The sequence below is a fragment of the Mytilus galloprovincialis genome, chromosome 2 (assembly GCF_965363235.1).
Source record: "Mytilus galloprovincialis chromosome 2, xbMytGall1.hap1.1, whole genome shotgun sequence".
Taxonomy (NCBI): Eukaryota; Metazoa; Mollusca; class Bivalvia; order Mytilida; family Mytilidae; genus Mytilus; species Mytilus galloprovincialis.
The window spans coordinates 33,776,766-33,794,151 of record NC_134839.1 but is presented as its reverse complement, the minus strand read 5'-3'; the positions used below and the strand labels follow the sequence as shown (position 1 = coordinate 33,794,151).

At 32.2% G+C, this 17,386-nt stretch overlaps 1 protein-coding gene across 1 annotated transcript in view; it reads left to right on the top strand.

Annotated features, from left to right (window-relative positions):
- The window catches only part of LOC143063428 (uncharacterized), a 42,015-nt gene that overhangs the window by 10,768 nt on the left and 13,861 nt on the right, over positions 1-17,386 (top strand). Inside the window, exons 8-21 of the mRNA XM_076235578.1 lie at positions 1,985-2,054; positions 2,604-2,730; positions 3,266-3,421; positions 4,148-4,375; positions 5,184-5,888; positions 6,398-6,505; positions 6,858-6,901; positions 7,913-8,062; positions 12,627-12,892; positions 13,133-13,294; positions 14,102-14,262; positions 15,065-15,127; positions 16,059-16,219; positions 16,768-16,903. Of these exons, the coding sequence (XP_076091693.1) occupies positions 1,985-2,054; positions 2,604-2,730; positions 3,266-3,421; positions 4,148-4,375; positions 5,184-5,888; positions 6,398-6,505; positions 6,858-6,901; positions 7,913-8,062; positions 12,627-12,892; positions 13,133-13,294; positions 14,102-14,262; positions 15,065-15,127; positions 16,059-16,219; positions 16,768-16,903 (2,537 nt within the window). The remainder of the gene's footprint in view (positions 1-1,984; positions 2,055-2,603; positions 2,731-3,265; positions 3,422-4,147; positions 4,376-5,183; positions 5,889-6,397; positions 6,506-6,857; positions 6,902-7,912; positions 8,063-12,626; positions 12,893-13,132; positions 13,295-14,101; positions 14,263-15,064; positions 15,128-16,058; positions 16,220-16,767; positions 16,904-17,386) is intronic.

Genomic DNA, 17,386 nt, shown 5'->3' with positions numbered 1-17,386 from the left:
TGTTTGATTTCATCAAAATTGAATAATTGGGGTTCTTTGATATGCCGAATCTAACTGTATATGTAGATTCTCAACTTTTGGTCCCGTTTTCAAATTGGTCTACATTAAGGTCCAAAGGGTCCAAAATTAAACTTAGTTTGATTTTGACAAAAAATGAATCGGTTGGGTTCTTTGATATGTTGAATCTAAAAATGTACTTAGATTCTTGATTATTGAAGTTTTTTGGTCCAGTTTTCAAATTGGTCTACATTCATGACATTAAGGTCCAAAGGGTCCAAAATTAAACTTTGTTTGATTTCATCAAAAATTGAATCCTTGGGGTTCTTTGATATGCCAAATCTAACTGTGTATGTAGATTCTTCATTTTTGGTCCTGTTTTCAAATTTCAAATTTTACATTAAAGTCCAAAGGGTCCAAAATTAAACTAAGTTTGATTTTAACAAAAATTGAATTCTTGGGCCTCTTTGATATGCTGAATCTAAACATGTACTTAGATTTTTGATTATGGGCCCAGTTTTCAAGTTGGTCCAAATCAGGATCTAAAATTATTATATTAAGTATTGTGCAATAGCAAGTCTTTTCAATTGCACAGTATTGTGCAATGGCAAGAAATATCTAATTGCACAATATTGTGAAATAGCAAATTTTTTTTTAATTAGAGTTATCTTTCTTTGTCCAGAATAGTAAGCAAGAAATATCCTATTGCACAATGTTGTGCAATAGCAAGAATTTTTTTTAATTGGAGTTATCTTTCTTTGTCCAGAATCAACTTAAATCTTTGTTATATACAATATACAATGTATATACACTTTTTACTACCAACTGATAAATTTAAATAATCTTTACCATTCAGTGATAACAAGCAGTTTTTTTTACATCTTAATATTTTATGATGTATTTAAATGAGTAGTTATTGTTGCAAACTCCATTAGAAATTTGAATTGATATCAGTTTTGAAAAAGGGAAACGGGGATGTGAAAAAAGGGGGGGGGGTTAAATTTTTCTCATTTCAGATTTCATAAATAAAAAGAAAATTTCTTCAAACATTTTTTTGAGAGGATTAATATTCAACAGCATAGTGAATTGCTCAAAGGCAAAAAAAAACCTTTTAAGTTCATTAGACCACATTCATTCTGTGTCAGAAACCTATGCTGTGTCAACTATTTAATTTTAGATTTAAAAAGTTTGAAGAAGAAATCTTTAATTGATTTGTAAAATCTTGGCATTTGTTTTGTGAAAAAAAAAACCATGTAATGTCAAAAATTTGATCACAATCCAAATTCAGAGCTGTATCATGCTTGAATGTTTTGTCCATACTTGCCCCAACTGTTCAGGGTTCGACCTCTGCGGTCGTATAAAGCTGCGCCCTGCGGAGCAACTGGTTATAAAAAGATTTAAGCGTCATTAGAAATCTTGTTCCACAAAATCTGCAGGACTATTGGACTTTCAAAGAATTAGACCTTATTTTTCATTTAATTATACCTGCAGGGCCATATGAAGTACAGGCCAATAAAAAATATTTGTTGTTGTTCTTCATCTCAAAGTTACAAAGCCTTCAACTTGGTACAAAAATCCTCACCTCACTGCAAGTTCAAGATGATCCCTAGCACTGGTTTGAGTAGAATTCTTTGTAAACTAATGATAATGCCACAACTGTGAATTGAAGAGTAAGCCATGTAGAAATATCAATGAAAAAAAAAATCTTTTTTATTATGTGCAAGGTGAAAATAAGTGGAATGAATCCCCTATATTAGATTAAAGTATGTAAGAAAAGTTGTGTTAGGGAAACACTTTCATGACAAATATACTGTTTAGTTTTTGGAATGAGATAACAGCCAAAGTCTAAACACTTTAAATAATAAGTAGTTTGGTTTATTCCTATTTTATTGTGTTTTGTATCATTTATACTTGCAGGGAGATGTAAGTGGTTTAATCCTATTTTATTTTATTGTACTGTATATCATAATTCTGTTTATACTTTCAGGGAGATGATTACTGCCACATCAAGTACTGCAATAGAAATAGCTGTGTTGGGGAAACACTTAGACAACAAGGTATACTGCCAAGTTATTCACTATTTGACCCAAAATAGGCAAATTTGGTCCATTGTCATCAAGAGATAGTTGTCCTTGCTTTTATCTATATCTATAATTAGCCACTTAGATTTTTTTCTCCCTAACTAGAATCGGATGTTTATCAGTTAAATTGAATACTTTGATAAGACCACTGACAGAATGATGTACCTGAAGTATCCATAACCCCAAGCATCAAACATTTTGGTTATCATTTTGGAAAATTGTTTTGAAGAATTCAATACAGAGGCATTTCTTCTCTTAAACCATTGGACCATATTCAGTAAAATATTTAGTGTAACAAGTATAAAGTTTGTGTTTTTTCTTCTTTTTACTAATCAAACAACATGACCACCATGGCTATGGTGTTGACTTACATTTCAGTCTGGTGAGCCATTTAGACTCTAAAGAGCCTCTAGATGTTAATGAAAATGTGTGATCCCCTTTTAGGACTTTATAAGCCATCTTTGAGGATATTTTTGTCATTGATGTTTAAATGCTATAATTTAAAGGATATTTTTGCCATTTTAGACCAGTATGGAGAGATGGAATTTAGAAGATTCAGCAAGGGCGGAGATTCCAATGACGGCCGATCATTGTGAGGCTTACACTATGGGTGTAGCTATTGACTTCTCATCTCAGATGCCTCTTCCTCTTAGTGAGTCAAGTTACTTTATAAGTGATCATGCAGTATACGTACAATGATATGCACTTCTGTGCATTTATTAATATGATTATATTGATTTTTTTAGAAAATATGAATGTTGAGTTCTTATATGTTGTTGCTATACTCACCCAGTCTCATTACTCTCAATGATTTAAAATAATTTCTGAATTTACAGTAATTTTCAGCTCATGTTACAATCCCTTGATTTAATAGATATCTTATACACCACAAAAAAAGTCAATTCAGATGTAAACATGGAAAGTAAATATGGATCAGTCGTACAGTTTATTTTTTTACTATTCTATTTCTAAAAAGAGAAGAAAAAAATTGAAAAATTAAAACCCTCTTAACAAAAGCAAAAGAACGATAAAATTCACAGCTATTGTAAGATCAAACAATTGACTGAATAAGAAATTACAGATGAAATAAATTTTTAGATAATGTCAAAATTAACAGTTAAAAAAGGAATCCATTGGACCTACAGTGTAGCACACTCATGAATTGAAATTAAGTACTTTTATTTCAGCTGAAGAGACAATGGTGCCACCATGCCCAATTTTCCTGGTCTTATCATCAGAAGGCATCTTAATTCCTTTCTATATGGTTTACACACATCCAGAAACTCCAGTATTGACATCAGCACCTGCTGTTTTGTCTGCTGATGGAGCCAGACAATCTAAAGGTATGTCTGTTAAAGGAGCCAGGCAACCTAAAGGGTTTTTCTAAGGGTCAACAGATGATAATTAATCTACACACATTTAGACGTTAGCACCTGACAACTTAGAAACTCTAAGTAATTAGTTTACAGTGTTCCTTAGGCTTGATAGACAAAAATAAGATATTGAATAAATGAAGGTAAGCATCACACTTAAAATTTGTTATGATTGTTAAATAAATACAAATAAATTAATTGGTATCTTAAATGTTTATGCATAAAAGTGGCATTAATGTGAAAATGTGGATTTCATTTATTCATGGAATGAGATAAAATTGAAATTTTAGTGAATACCGGAATCACTGGTATTACAAATTCTGCAAACCAGCATAGGAAATTTGTTGTTTTTTAGCAACTAAATATAGTGTACTTATACTCACCAAATAAATCTGAAGGATAGAAATGAATCCTTATGAAAAAAGAATATGTGGTGTGATTGCCAATGAGACAACTCTCCACAAGAGACCAAAATGACACAGAAATGAACAACTACAGGACTGTACGGCAATGAGCAAAGCCCATACCGCATAGTCAGCTATAAAAGGCCCTGAAATGACAATGTAAAACAATTCAAACGAGAAAACTAACGACCTTATTTATGTACAAAAAATGAACGAAAAAAACAAATATTTAACATATTGATAATCTTGACTTGATAATCTAACTAAATCACTGATATATTTTTTCTCCTAGCATCACCAGTAGTTACAGGATCACTGCCATCAGCAGGTATTCAGCCTACACAGCCATCAGCACCGGCCGGACCAAGTTTCCTGTTTGTATCAACTAAACCAGCACCCACAGCTACAGCATCGCCGTTTAGTTTCACATCGTCCACTACAGCGCCACCAACAGTGACACCAGCTGCATCTCAAGCAACATCTACCACAGGGTTTGGAATTTCATCATCTCAGTCAACAGGTATGACCCTAAATATGTAGATGTAAAGCATCTTTATATAATAAAAAGATTAAATCCTTTTAGGAATTATATCAAATATTTACAAGTGTGGTTTAAAATATGAAACATAAAAATAGTAGCTAAATTTATGTAAACAAACCTACAGAATGCACTTATAAATTGATATCTTTCCAAGGATTGCTGATAACGCATTTCTGCTTATTTTCATTGGGGTTCCTTTAATGTGGTTGTTAAGTAATGAATACACTGATGTATGCAAAAGTATAGCTAAGTATATAAACATGTGTTTTTTTGCTTAGAATAAAAGTGTGAAATTTTTGTTTGCTGCTTATAATGTAATATAATTACTTATATTTTTACACTAGAGTTACTCCCCTTGGAACACATATACTTTGATACTTGTGTTGTATTAATTTTAGTTAAGGTTATTCTTTGTTGTATCTATGCTATTAATGATTATGTTCATAATTGAGCTTTCTTTAATAAAATATTTCGTATTTCGTATTTGTATAACACTTGTCAACAACTAGCAATATGGCACAAATTGAGCTTAATATTTCTTTCAGATGTTATTTAGATACTATATACATGTATACATGTACTACTTTGATTTTTTATGGCAATCTTTTATATATATTGTCAAAAAGATAAAAGATTGCTTTTTGGAACAAAATGCTAACTGTTTTTTTCAACATTGGAAAACAGTAACATAGTACAACTATATTATCACTTGATAAAGAAAAAAAATGTTTTAAGCACTTTTCATCAATTCACATTCATTATTTTTGTGCTTTTATATTTTCATTAGGTTTTAATTTTGGCGCTAAACCTACCAGTACTACAACTAGTGAATCTTCCTCTACTAAACCAAGTATGTTTGGTACACCGTCAAGTGAACCAACATCTACAAAACCAAGTATATTTGGTACACAAACTAGTGGTGCATCTCTTTTTGGAAGTAAACCATCTAGTGATTCATCAGCCCCAAAACAAAGTATGTTTGGTGTGCCAGCTGGCAGTGGGTCCGTTTTAGGAACTTCTGGTACAGGAAATAGTGAACCCTCATCCACAAAACAGGGATTATTTGGGACATCTGTTGGTGGAACATCAAGTTTTGGAAGTACACCAAAAACAACTCCTACTGCAGCCCCTACATCTGTTTTCTCTGCAGCCCCTACTGGAACAGGAAGTGGATTTAGTTTTTCTGCCACTCCAGCTAGTAATTCTACATCCTCAATGCCAGCTACTAGTTCTACATCCTCTACACCAATCTCATTTAACTTTGCTAAGCCCTCTGGTGGAATTGTATCATCATCAGCTCCACCTGCCAGCAGCAATGTTCAGACATCTTTATTTAGTACTCCAGTGGCCAGTAAATCATTTCCCACCACAGCATCATCTAACGAGACAGGATATAAACCTGGACCTGGACTGGGTTGTGTTACACCGGGTAGTAATCTACCACAGAGGCAACCTACAGGAGGTGTAGGGAGACCTGAGGCATCAAAGCAAGGTTTGTATCTGTACTCCAGTATGATCATCATAATACACTTTGTTGCAATTGTTCCTATTGAAATTTTCTCATTTTTTTGTTTAGTTATATAATACATTTAAGAAAGCCTTAATTGAATATCTTTATTTTCCAGTTTTTATTTGTCAAACACACAAAAAGACAAAAAGGAATAGGAACAATGTCGAATATTTATAATAAATAAATAAAACATCAATGCTGTACTAGGATTAATAATACATGAATTTTCATCAAATTAGAAGACCATTTTTTTACTCAGATACATTAATCAATGAGTGAGAGATTTCTCCTTAAAGAAACTTAAAGGTCTGAGTGAATTAACTACACAGAGAACAATAGCTAGTGTATTTATTCAATGGGGCAATAGAACTGACAAAAGTTTAGATACCTTGACCAAGAGGAGATGACTCTGTGGAAAACTTTCATTTGGTTTGCAATAATTTTACATACAATCTATTTTTATTGTATATTTAATTAATTTATATTTGTAGGTTCTCAACAAAGTCAGCCACAACCAAATGTTTCTCAGGAAGGATCAAAACATAAAACAGTGCAACCACGAGTAGCTTCATCTCAGCCTCAACAATCTCAACAAGAAGGTAAGGGCTGTTCTATTAGATATTGTAGTAATAGAGTAGAGTCTTCTTTTGATATTTCTTATTATTTCCACCAGAATGTCAGATCAGTGTAAATAAAACAAATACAAGATGATTAGAGGTAACTTCCAATTCATCAAGTTTTATTTCGTGAAAAAATTAGGTGCCATATCATGAGCTCTTGGCACAGCTGTTTATTTTTCGGGGGGATAAACAGGAATATGTGTGTCTTCCAGTCTAAACTATATAATAAATAAGTCATTTTTATTCGTTTTACTTATTCTTCAATAGATTGGCTAAACACTGAGAGTGTCATATGTCATTTTTGACCATACTTTATTTAATATTTTTTCAGAAGAGACAGTTGACAGCACCTACACAAAAAGTATAATGGAAGAGGTAAGGTTTCAATAAGTTTCGTCAGATACTGTCATTTAATTTGTTTTACTAGATGCAAATTTTATGGATTGATGTAAAATAAGGAGATGTGGTGTGATTGCCAATGCGACAACTATTCACCAAAGTTCTGAGTATACTTGTCAGACATGCCAAATCTCTTTTTATTATGTTCAGCAAAAATTAATTTCCTTTATACCTTGAAATATTAATTTTCATGACATTTGTTCTAGAACTTTTTTTGGGTTATTTATTTATCTTGATACAATAGTAATAGCTTGTATAATTATTGTATTTTAGATGACCCATCTTGATACATCAGTAATATAGGGTTATTGCATGAATATTGGGGAATATTGTCCCGAGTAGAATTTTATATTGCACGAGCTTGTGAGTGCAATATATGTTCTACGAGGGACAATATTCTCCAATATTCATGCAATAATTCTTTTATTGTATAGCAATATAATATTTGAAAATAATTTTTGGTTTAAACTAAGATTTTGTCATTGATGACATCATAAATTTTGATGATTTATTGCAATATTATTAGTTACACAGTGTGCAATTGTCCTAATACGAGAATTTTATTGACCCAATAAATTCCGTATTAGGACAATTGTCTGTGTAACGAATTTATCCTGATTTTGTGATATTACATATTATTATATTCAAATTCAATATTCGGACAATATCAACCAAATATAATTTAGATATTTAATCTAAAACTGTAAAAATTAAATAATAGGACTATATATAGAAACTCATTTTTTTTATTAGGTCAATGATAAAAGGGAGATAATTCCAATTAACGTGATAAATAAGGGAGATAATTCCAATTGACGTGATAAATAAGGGAGATAATGCCAATAAAAAATTGAACTGATATTTATTAGGACAATATCAGCCAATCAAATTGTGAGAAATTACTCTTAATCAGGATAATAGAATTTATTGCACACTAACTTTTGGTTACTTTCTGTGGGAAAGATTATATTGATAATTGTATTTTAGATGACCCATTTTGAAGAAGAACTTAAACAGTTTCGAATTAAGACTTTGTCTAACAAAGTTGCTGTTGGTGATGTAAGAGAAATGGAGAAATTAAAGAAAAAGACAGAAGAAATGACAAAGTTTAACGAAGAAGTTAAAAAGTTGACAAAGGTATATTGACTACAAATTACCTTATAAATGTAGACATTTTCCAAAAATGTACAGTCATATTACTTATGTAGCTATAACATTACACACAGTAAAGAGGGGCGTAAAGAGGGGTATCTACATGGAAGAACATGAAATAAAATTGCCATTTCCAATGAACAAACAATTAGAAATGTCTTGCACGTTGATCTTTCAACCGATTTCACGAAACACAGTGAATAACATACCTTTTTCACTGCTGCAATTGAAATGAAAATGGCAAAACATGTTGCACTAATATAACCCTTTACCACCCTCAGCAAAGGATTAGTTTTTGAATCAGGTTTAGTTTGACACATAGACTATTGACTTTGAAACTTTTGCTTTATATGTATCAATTTGTGATTAGGTCATTTTATGGAGAATCACTAGTGGTAGGTCAATGATATTTTGTATGCAGTTGTATTAGCACTGGCACATCTCATTTCTTTGGCGATAGTCTGTCCCTGCTCCCATCAGTCATGGTTCATTGACTTTTTAATATTTTGCATAGTTTGCATGTTAAATGTTTGCTATTTTAATTTCAAAATTTGCATTTTACCACCAAAATAACAAAAAGGCTAGACATTTCTCTGTGTTAACAGTTTATATTTAAAAAATAACAATTGTATATATGAGGTAAAAAAAAAATCACCATAACTTTACACAAATTAGATGTGCTCAACCTTTTCAAGAAAATTTAATATATTACTTGTTAATGTGCATGTTTATAAGTATAAAGAATCAATATTTTGTACATACTGTAAATCTACTAATTTTCATTGGGGATTTATTTTCCAACTTCAGCCAGTATAAAAATTATTCTTAAATATGAATTGTTGTAAATATGTGTAACTAAGATGTTTTTTGTTGAGCCTGCAACTTTTGTTGCAGAAAGCTCGACATAGGGATAGTGATCCGGCGGCGGCAGCAGCAGCGGTGTTAGCTAACTTCTTAAAAGCTTTATATTTTAGAAGGTGGAAGACCTGGATGCTTCAGACTTTGTATATAGATGCCTCATGTTACGAACTTTCCGTCAGTCACATGTCAAATGTCCTTGACCTCATTTGCATGGTTCAGTGACTACTTGAAAAAAAAAGTTAAGATTTTTGGTTATGTTAAATTCTCTCTTATTCACTGTGCTTAAACGGCCGTGGGTAACTTAAGTTACCCACAGCCCAAGATGGAGCCGCCTGGCTTCGGTTAGGAAGTTTGCTCCTATATAATTACAATACCATGAATGCAAGAGAAATGTTCAGTAATTAAAAAGTTATATAAATCTTTAAGGAAAACTCTGCAATGAAAAACATGGTTGGTTGTTACAAAATAAACGATTACAGCACAATTTTCCAAAACACTTATGATGTCCGTAACTTCAAAACAACTTGTCCGTAACTTTTTTCCTTATACCAATAGTGATGTCCGTAACTTTAGAATGATGTCAGTAACTTTCAAAGAATCTTTATTCGTAGGTGTAATTATATTTAAAAAAAATGATAAATAACAAAAATCCGAACTCCTAGGAATATTCAAACGGAAAGTCCTTTATGGAATGGCAAATACAAAAGCTTAATTTAACACACCAAACGAATAGAAAACAACGGCCATAACAGGCATATATTCCTGCCTTGGTACCGGCATTAAAAAGTAAAATTACAAAAATACTCCGAAGAAAATTCAAAAAGGAAAGTCTCTTATCAAATGGAAAAATCCAAAGCTCAACTGGCTTTATAGATTGTTAACTGCTTAAGTTTTAGATGATAAATCATGACATGCAGGTTATAAATCTCACCATTTCCATGATTTCCAACTGTAGAAATTACATTAATAGTGAACACCCCCAAGGGTGACTGGGGAATAGCAATATGGTCTCTTGGTCTCCTTCCGACCGTCGGTAAAACTCTTGCCGAAGTGAGGCGTCCGTTTGGCTTTGCGGGATGTATCAAGTACGCAGTCACGTCCGGTCAGATTGGGGACGTTAAATCCAATGCCTCGTGTAAGGGGAGCACGATAAGAACCCTTGCAACAATTCTTTGAGGGGTCCGTAGGTGGCCTGTTGCAAGGCAAAATTTCTGTCCTTATCCAATATACCCTCATTTTCCAGTGGCAGTCCAAATGTCTCCAACCATCATCCCAGATGGCTTCTATTATTTCAAGACATACCTATAGTATTTATTGTGAACTTGTTCTCGTCCAGAATATGCATGAAATATTTGCCACTGGACGTTAAGCAACCAACAATCAATCTATCAATTAATAGTGAACATATGAAAATGACCTTAGGAGAACAAGTTCGGAGGTCAATCCTTAGCAGAAGTACATAGATTTATCAGTCCACAACTCTAAAGAAGATATGTATGTTTGCTACCTGATCTTATTGAATCCCTAAGGTCAATTAAACTTTTAGAAGCTTTTAAATCTACTTTTATTGCTATAATAAACTGAATCCTGTTCAACAATATAGCCTTCCATCTATCCTAGATATTGGCATGTTTTCTCTCACAATCAACAACACATCACACTAGGTATAGTGAAGAGTTATCAAAGATACTAGGATTATAATTTAGTACGCCAGACACGCGTTTCGAAGATACATAAAACTCATCAGTGACGCTCATATCAAAATATTTATAAAGCCAAACAAGTACGAAATTGAAGAGCATTGATGATCCAAAATTCCAAAAAGTTGTGACAAATACGGCAAGAGTAATCTATTCCTGAGATAAGCAAATCCTTATTTTTGATACCATACTTTTTTGGCTAACAATTCAGAAATTATTTAATTAAAGGAAAGGATATCAATTTTTCCGCGGCTACACCGACCAAGGACTCATCAGTTCAAACAATCTTTAAAGCTAGCAGAATGTTACATAATTTTCGCTGTACCGTAAGATCCCCTTTTATCCCGGGAATATTTTTTAAAAAAATTAACGGAAAATCCGTGACACTTTTGTTTGCTTTTTTCTCTTGTTTAGTTTGAAGCATATCGTTATTGTATAAATCTATGTAATAATCAAGGGGTTTGATAGGTTTATTGTCCTTTAAGTGTTGAAATTGCTTATCTTACAATTTAAAAAAAAAAGTTACCCACATCCAAAAATAAAGTTACGGACAGTCTGATTATTTTTGACATATAAGTTACGGACATCTTATGCAATTTTTAAAAGTTGGCCTTGCGCTAAAATGAAGTCAAAATAAACAAATTTGTAGTGATGGTAAGTGATTTCTGTATTGAAAATTCTTATCAATATTTACATAGATCATGAAAAACGTTGTTAAAAGTAGATTTCGTATCAACTATCATCTCAACAAGTTTAGAGCCCGCCATCTTGGGTTGTGGGTAACTTAAGTTACCCACGGCCGTTTAAGCACAGTGTTATTATAAGTAATAGAATAACTGTATTTGGTATGTGCGTATCTCGCAAGGTCCTCATGCCTGTCAGATAGTTTCCACTTGACCTCGACCTCATTTCATGGATCAGTGAACAAGCTTAAGTTTTGGTGGTCAAGTCCATATCTCAGATACTATAAGAATAGGTCTAGTATATTAGGTGTATGGAAGGACTGTAAGGTGTACATGTTCAACTGGCAGGTGTCATCTGACCTTGACCTCATTTTCATGGTTCAGTGATTACAGTTAAGTTTTTGTGTTTTGGTCTGTTTTTCTTATACTTAATGCAATAGGTCTACTATATTTGGTGTATGGAATAATTGTTAGGTGTCCATGTCAAGCTGACAGTTGTCATCTGACCTTGACCTCTTTTTCATGGTTCAGTGGTCAAAGTTTTAGTTTTTGAGTTTTGTTCTATTTTTCTAATACTATATGGAAAAGGTCAACTATATTTGGTGTATGGAAATATTTTATGATATTCATTTCAGTCGTGCAGGTTATAATTGACCTTGACCTCCTTTTCACGTTTCATTGCTAAGTGTTAAGTATTTGTGTTTTGGTCTGTTTTTCTTAATTTATAAGCAATAGGTCAACTATATTTGTTGTATGGAAGAATTGTTATCTGTACATGTCTGCCTGGCATGGTTCATCTGACCTGGACCTCATTTTCATGGTTCACTGATCATGATCAATGTTTAGTTTTCTTGGTTATTTAATGTTGAGTTTATGTGACAGTTGTAATAAAGCCTTATATTTAGGACTATCAAGTTATCAACATTATATCAATGATTGGTAAAGAAGGCGAGACATTTCAGCGTGTGCACTCTTGTTTGTATAAATACATTATTAATAAATAATAATTAGATGCTGTTTACAAAACATGGTTTTAAACACCTACCGTAGTGGAGGAAGTATTAAGTTTTACCCTTGTCTGTCTGTACGTACATCTGTCCGTATGTCTTTATGTCCCAAAGTTGGTTTCTGTTCTCTAACTGTGTGACTCAATGAAATGTTATCAAACTAATACACAATGCTTATTACCACAGAACACAGATCAAGTTCAAAATTTTGTCACTTTTACCGTTCTTTAGTTATGTCCCTTTATAAACATATTTATATTTAGATGACTTTCTGACCATTCTATTTTATTTTACATAGGATCAAACAAAGGAGATTGAGGATACCAAGTCTTTGTTGTTAGATTCCTACAGCATGATTGAAGAATGTAAAATGAGAGAACAGAGAAACACCGACCCAAAGTATATCCACTTGTTAAAATCTAAAACCCTGGACCCCGCTAACCAAGAAAGGCTTCGGGCCTTACAACAGAAGTACCAGATATTAGACCGTGGACTAAGGGAGTGCGATACTATCCTAGATAATCAGTGGCAGGAATATCAGAATAAGAATAAAAAACATGCAAGGTTTGTCTATATATGTGTTCTTTTTGTATAAATATTTGTTTTGAGTAAACCCCAACGTAATAACTCGTACACTTTTTTTTTGTGGGAAACTTTTACAAATATAAATGACTGAATTTAATGATTGCTTTATATTTTTTAAATTACTTAAGAATTTCTTATGTTATTTATATTTTCTTTCACATAATAAGAAAATATCTTCAATTTGCATTATTCCTTGATATTTTGCTCGTTTCATTACAGAATATCAACACCAACCACAGATTTGATCTATCGTAGTATCAAAAGTAACAGAAATGTAATTCTACATCAGAATCTAGAACTTAGTGACCTGGAAAGTAAATTAAAACAACTAAAGATTTATAACAAGACCTCGTCTTGGCAGGATACTTTTAATGAGTCGAGGTAAGTCTATTAGTAGTAGAAAGTGAACGTCAATCCTTGCACATGTTGATATCATTATTTTCTACAATGGGGTATGGAAGTAAATCTATGTCCTTATAAATTGTATAGAAAATGAATTCAGTTATGTAGTCATACATTTTGTATTTTACTGTACAGAAAATTGAAGGCACTTTAGGTTATTGAACTTGATAAGTTATTTCATGACTAAACATTAATTAATGGTATGTAAGTATACTGGTTTGTATTTATTATACCTCAACTTTAAGAATTGGTGCAATATTGCATGAAGCTGTCCATGGTCTGTCTGTCTGTACATCTGTTTGTCCAACAAATTTTCTGTCATACTTTTCTCCTGTACTACTGAACAGAATGACTTCATAGTTGGTCCTCATCTTAAGTTACAGTGATGAGTAGGAATATATGTGTGCACATTGTAGATTTGGCAGATTACTGTTGGTCAATAGATTTAATTTTTCATCGCACATTTCTCAATCACTTCTGTACAGAATGTTTTTCATTTTTGATCAGCAATAAGGCAGATATGAGATTGAGAATGTTTGATCACTTTTTAGAGCCAAAACTTTGAATTACAAGTGGGCGTATGATTAGTGCAACAAGGCATGCATTCTTATTCCCAAATTTGTTTCTTAAAAATGTCAGGCACATGCACGAAATGTTTGTCAACTTTTATAGTAATTGTAATATATATTTTCTATATATATATATGAGTGGTATTATTGAGCATGGTCAAAGTACATCTTGTTTTTGACACAGAAAATTAACTTTATTTATGACTTATATTTATAGGAGTGCTGAGCTTTCTTCTTTAGCGGATTCTCTACTAGAATCAAAATCTGCTCCCCTATCTAGTAGTAAGGTCACAGAAACAACAAGTCCACAGAAGATGGCTCGACTTCGGGAACATTTGTCCAGGAGATCTGTTCCCAGGATTAAATCTACTAGGCCAGGTAATTTATTATTCATCAAATGATCTAATATAAACTGCTGAAGGGCATATATTGTTGAAATTTTTAAAGATGAATATAAAAATAAGTTTTTTAAATTATTATGTCAGATTGTTTTTGGTTTGCTGATAACTCAATATTATATGACTTAAGGAGGCTCGAGGGTATAAAAATTTCAGAAAAAAATTAAACATTTGTTTTTCATTACAAATTTTATTTATTACCTTTTGTAGTTGTTATTTTATCATATGGAACAAAAATCATTCAAAACAATCAATTCGTGTTGGCCCAAGATGACTTTTAAAATGTATACATCATTGAAAAAGTTCCAAATTATCTCCCTTTGGTGGGAAAATGCCATTTTTTGGCTTTAAAATTGAAATATCTTTTTTAACTCATTGGTGACCTATATTTTTTAATATAATTTCCATATAAGCTGTTCTTAAACTAAATTATTGTAAAATTTGAGCGAGTTCTGTAATAAATTTCCTTTTTTTATTTCGATATTAACTTTATTTCTCCTATTACTTCAACAGAAAAAAAACCACCTTTACTAAAATGTATGTTTCTTTCGAAGGCAGATTGTGAGCGAAAATGAACGGTAACCCCACTTTTTTATTTAATTTTTCTATTAACTATAAGATAAAGTTCATGTATAGAAAAATATAGAGAAATCCTATATAAATGATTTAGACCCGCGAACCCCCTTAAGAGTTATTTTAGGATGTAACATTGATAGACAGAAACAATCATCATTTCATACTTTACGCACTCACAGAAACATTTTTGATTTATATATTTTCAGAGAATTTATCATTGTCAAGGATTGTGACAGCTAGTCCAGTTGCCAGTAGAACACAACAGAGAGGTATATTTAATTTTAGAAATTGCATCAATCAATGTATACTTGCTTGTTATGATTCATAGATTGGTGCTACAAAAGAAAGGCTAAAGGCACCAACATAAACCTGATCACTATTTATGAATCTGTGACACTTTTAACGTCCAACAACATTCACTTTTCCTTTGTGGTGTCAGGTATTTTCTATTGTGACGTCAAAATTTTATGTGAACCTTTGTGATCTTTAGTAATGAGGAACAAATAGCACTAAGGTATATTTCAACTTACAATGCAATGGCTGACAAAAAAAGACTAACAGACAAACAACAGTATACAAAACATAACATCGAAAACTTAAGACTGAGCAACATGTACCTGGTGATATCAGATGCTCTGGAAGGGTAAGCAAATCCTGCTCCACATTTGGCCCCTGTCATGTTACTCATGTTAGTACAAACAAAATGATAAATATAATTGGATAGGTTATTTGTGGACTATGTATACTAACAGAGCAGGAAATTGCTTACCCTTCCAAACCATCTGAATTCACTCCACAGATTTAAATGATTGAGTGTTACTCATCCAAGTGATCTGGTGTTAGTTCTATTGTATAAGAGAGTTTAATCAACACACCAAAGCTTTCCAAATTGTAATTTCAATATTGTGAAATGTAGCATCTCACATGCCACAGTGATGTACTCTATATGAGACTAAACATCTTTACAAATTAAATAATCGACCTAACATTGTTATTATAATAATGTGACTCTAATTGATTGGACTTGGACAAAGATATGCTGTATGATCATGTGATCAGGAGTCAGGAAGGAAAACATAGTAAAACCTGCTTCATACTAATCCTTTTGTAAGCAAACATTTGTTTAAATTGGAAAAAATACGCATTCCTTAAAAGTTTTGTCACTTTTCATGTCATTACTTATTTTTATATTTTTTCCAGCATCAGCAGTGCAAAATGAGGCTCCAGTGACAAATGGGTTCAAAGGTCAACAGCAGTTTGGCCAGCCTAATGTGAGACCTCAATATCAGACTTCATCAATACAACAACAGGCCAGGAGCCTTACAGGATCATCGATTAGATTCCAACAGACTAAACCTGCTGTAAGTTAAAATAAACAACATTTTAGGTTTACAGTTACTTTACAGTTAAAATAGACCATTCAGACAGATTAAACCTCAGGTGATTGAATCTGAGGTACTTTTATTAGTTTAGATGTAAGCATATAGTTTAAGTTTCTTCTATTTAGAGTTCTCACCCTTTCTTGAAAAGGGAAAAAATAAAAAAGTTTTTATTAATCTGATGCAGGCCTGGAGATGTTGATATTTGAAAAAAATGATGAACATCGTGGAAACAAATAAAATAATGTGGAATTTTGGTGAAATTTTGAATGGATTGTTTACCTAAATCCTCTTGTTGAATTTTCACTAAAAATTTTCTATGATGTAGGGCATTATCACCAAGGAAAGACATCACGGATTTAAAGCTTTATCTGCACAAATGCAGAATGATATATTATTATACACTAACTTTTGGTTACACACTGTTTAAAACGTATGCTGTTTACATAAAATAATTTGCTAATTCTATGTATTTGTCAGCGTGTTATTTATATTAGTCTGCACAATGTATTTGTTATTTATCTTTACAGTATATGAATGTTGGTCAATCAGGCATGACTATATCAGGTGACAGAAATCAGTCAGGTGGAAGATTTGAAGGTCAACCAAGAATGACTGAAGGATTCAATGCAGTGAAACGTTCCTATGGTGTACTACCTCCTGATGGTAAGAATGATAATGAGTACTCAATGTTTGGAGTACACATCTCCTAAACAAAAGCTTTAACAATACCATTCTTGTAATTTTGGTGTAGTTGCCATCTTTATAAAGCTTTATTCTTGTAGATTTGTATTCATATGTTTTGGAATTGCTGTTCATTCCATAACTAATATATTTAGCCTTTACAAAATCATTTGAAATTTGTAGATGTTGTAAGGACTTTAAACGCATGTGTCATTAGATTTGACAGTTTCACATTTGTCATGTTAGAAACTAGCTCAAATTAAAAATCTTACACATTTAACTATCTGTTGTGCTAGAGTTAACTCCATTTATAATGAAGAACAGTAAACAAAAATTATGATTTCAGTATCTGATTAGAAGTAGGAAAACAAAGGAGCTAGGTCATTTTAAAATTTGACTCATTTGAATACCAGTAGCGTTATGTCCCTTAAAAATGCAATTCAAACACAAAATGGGAAACCTGTA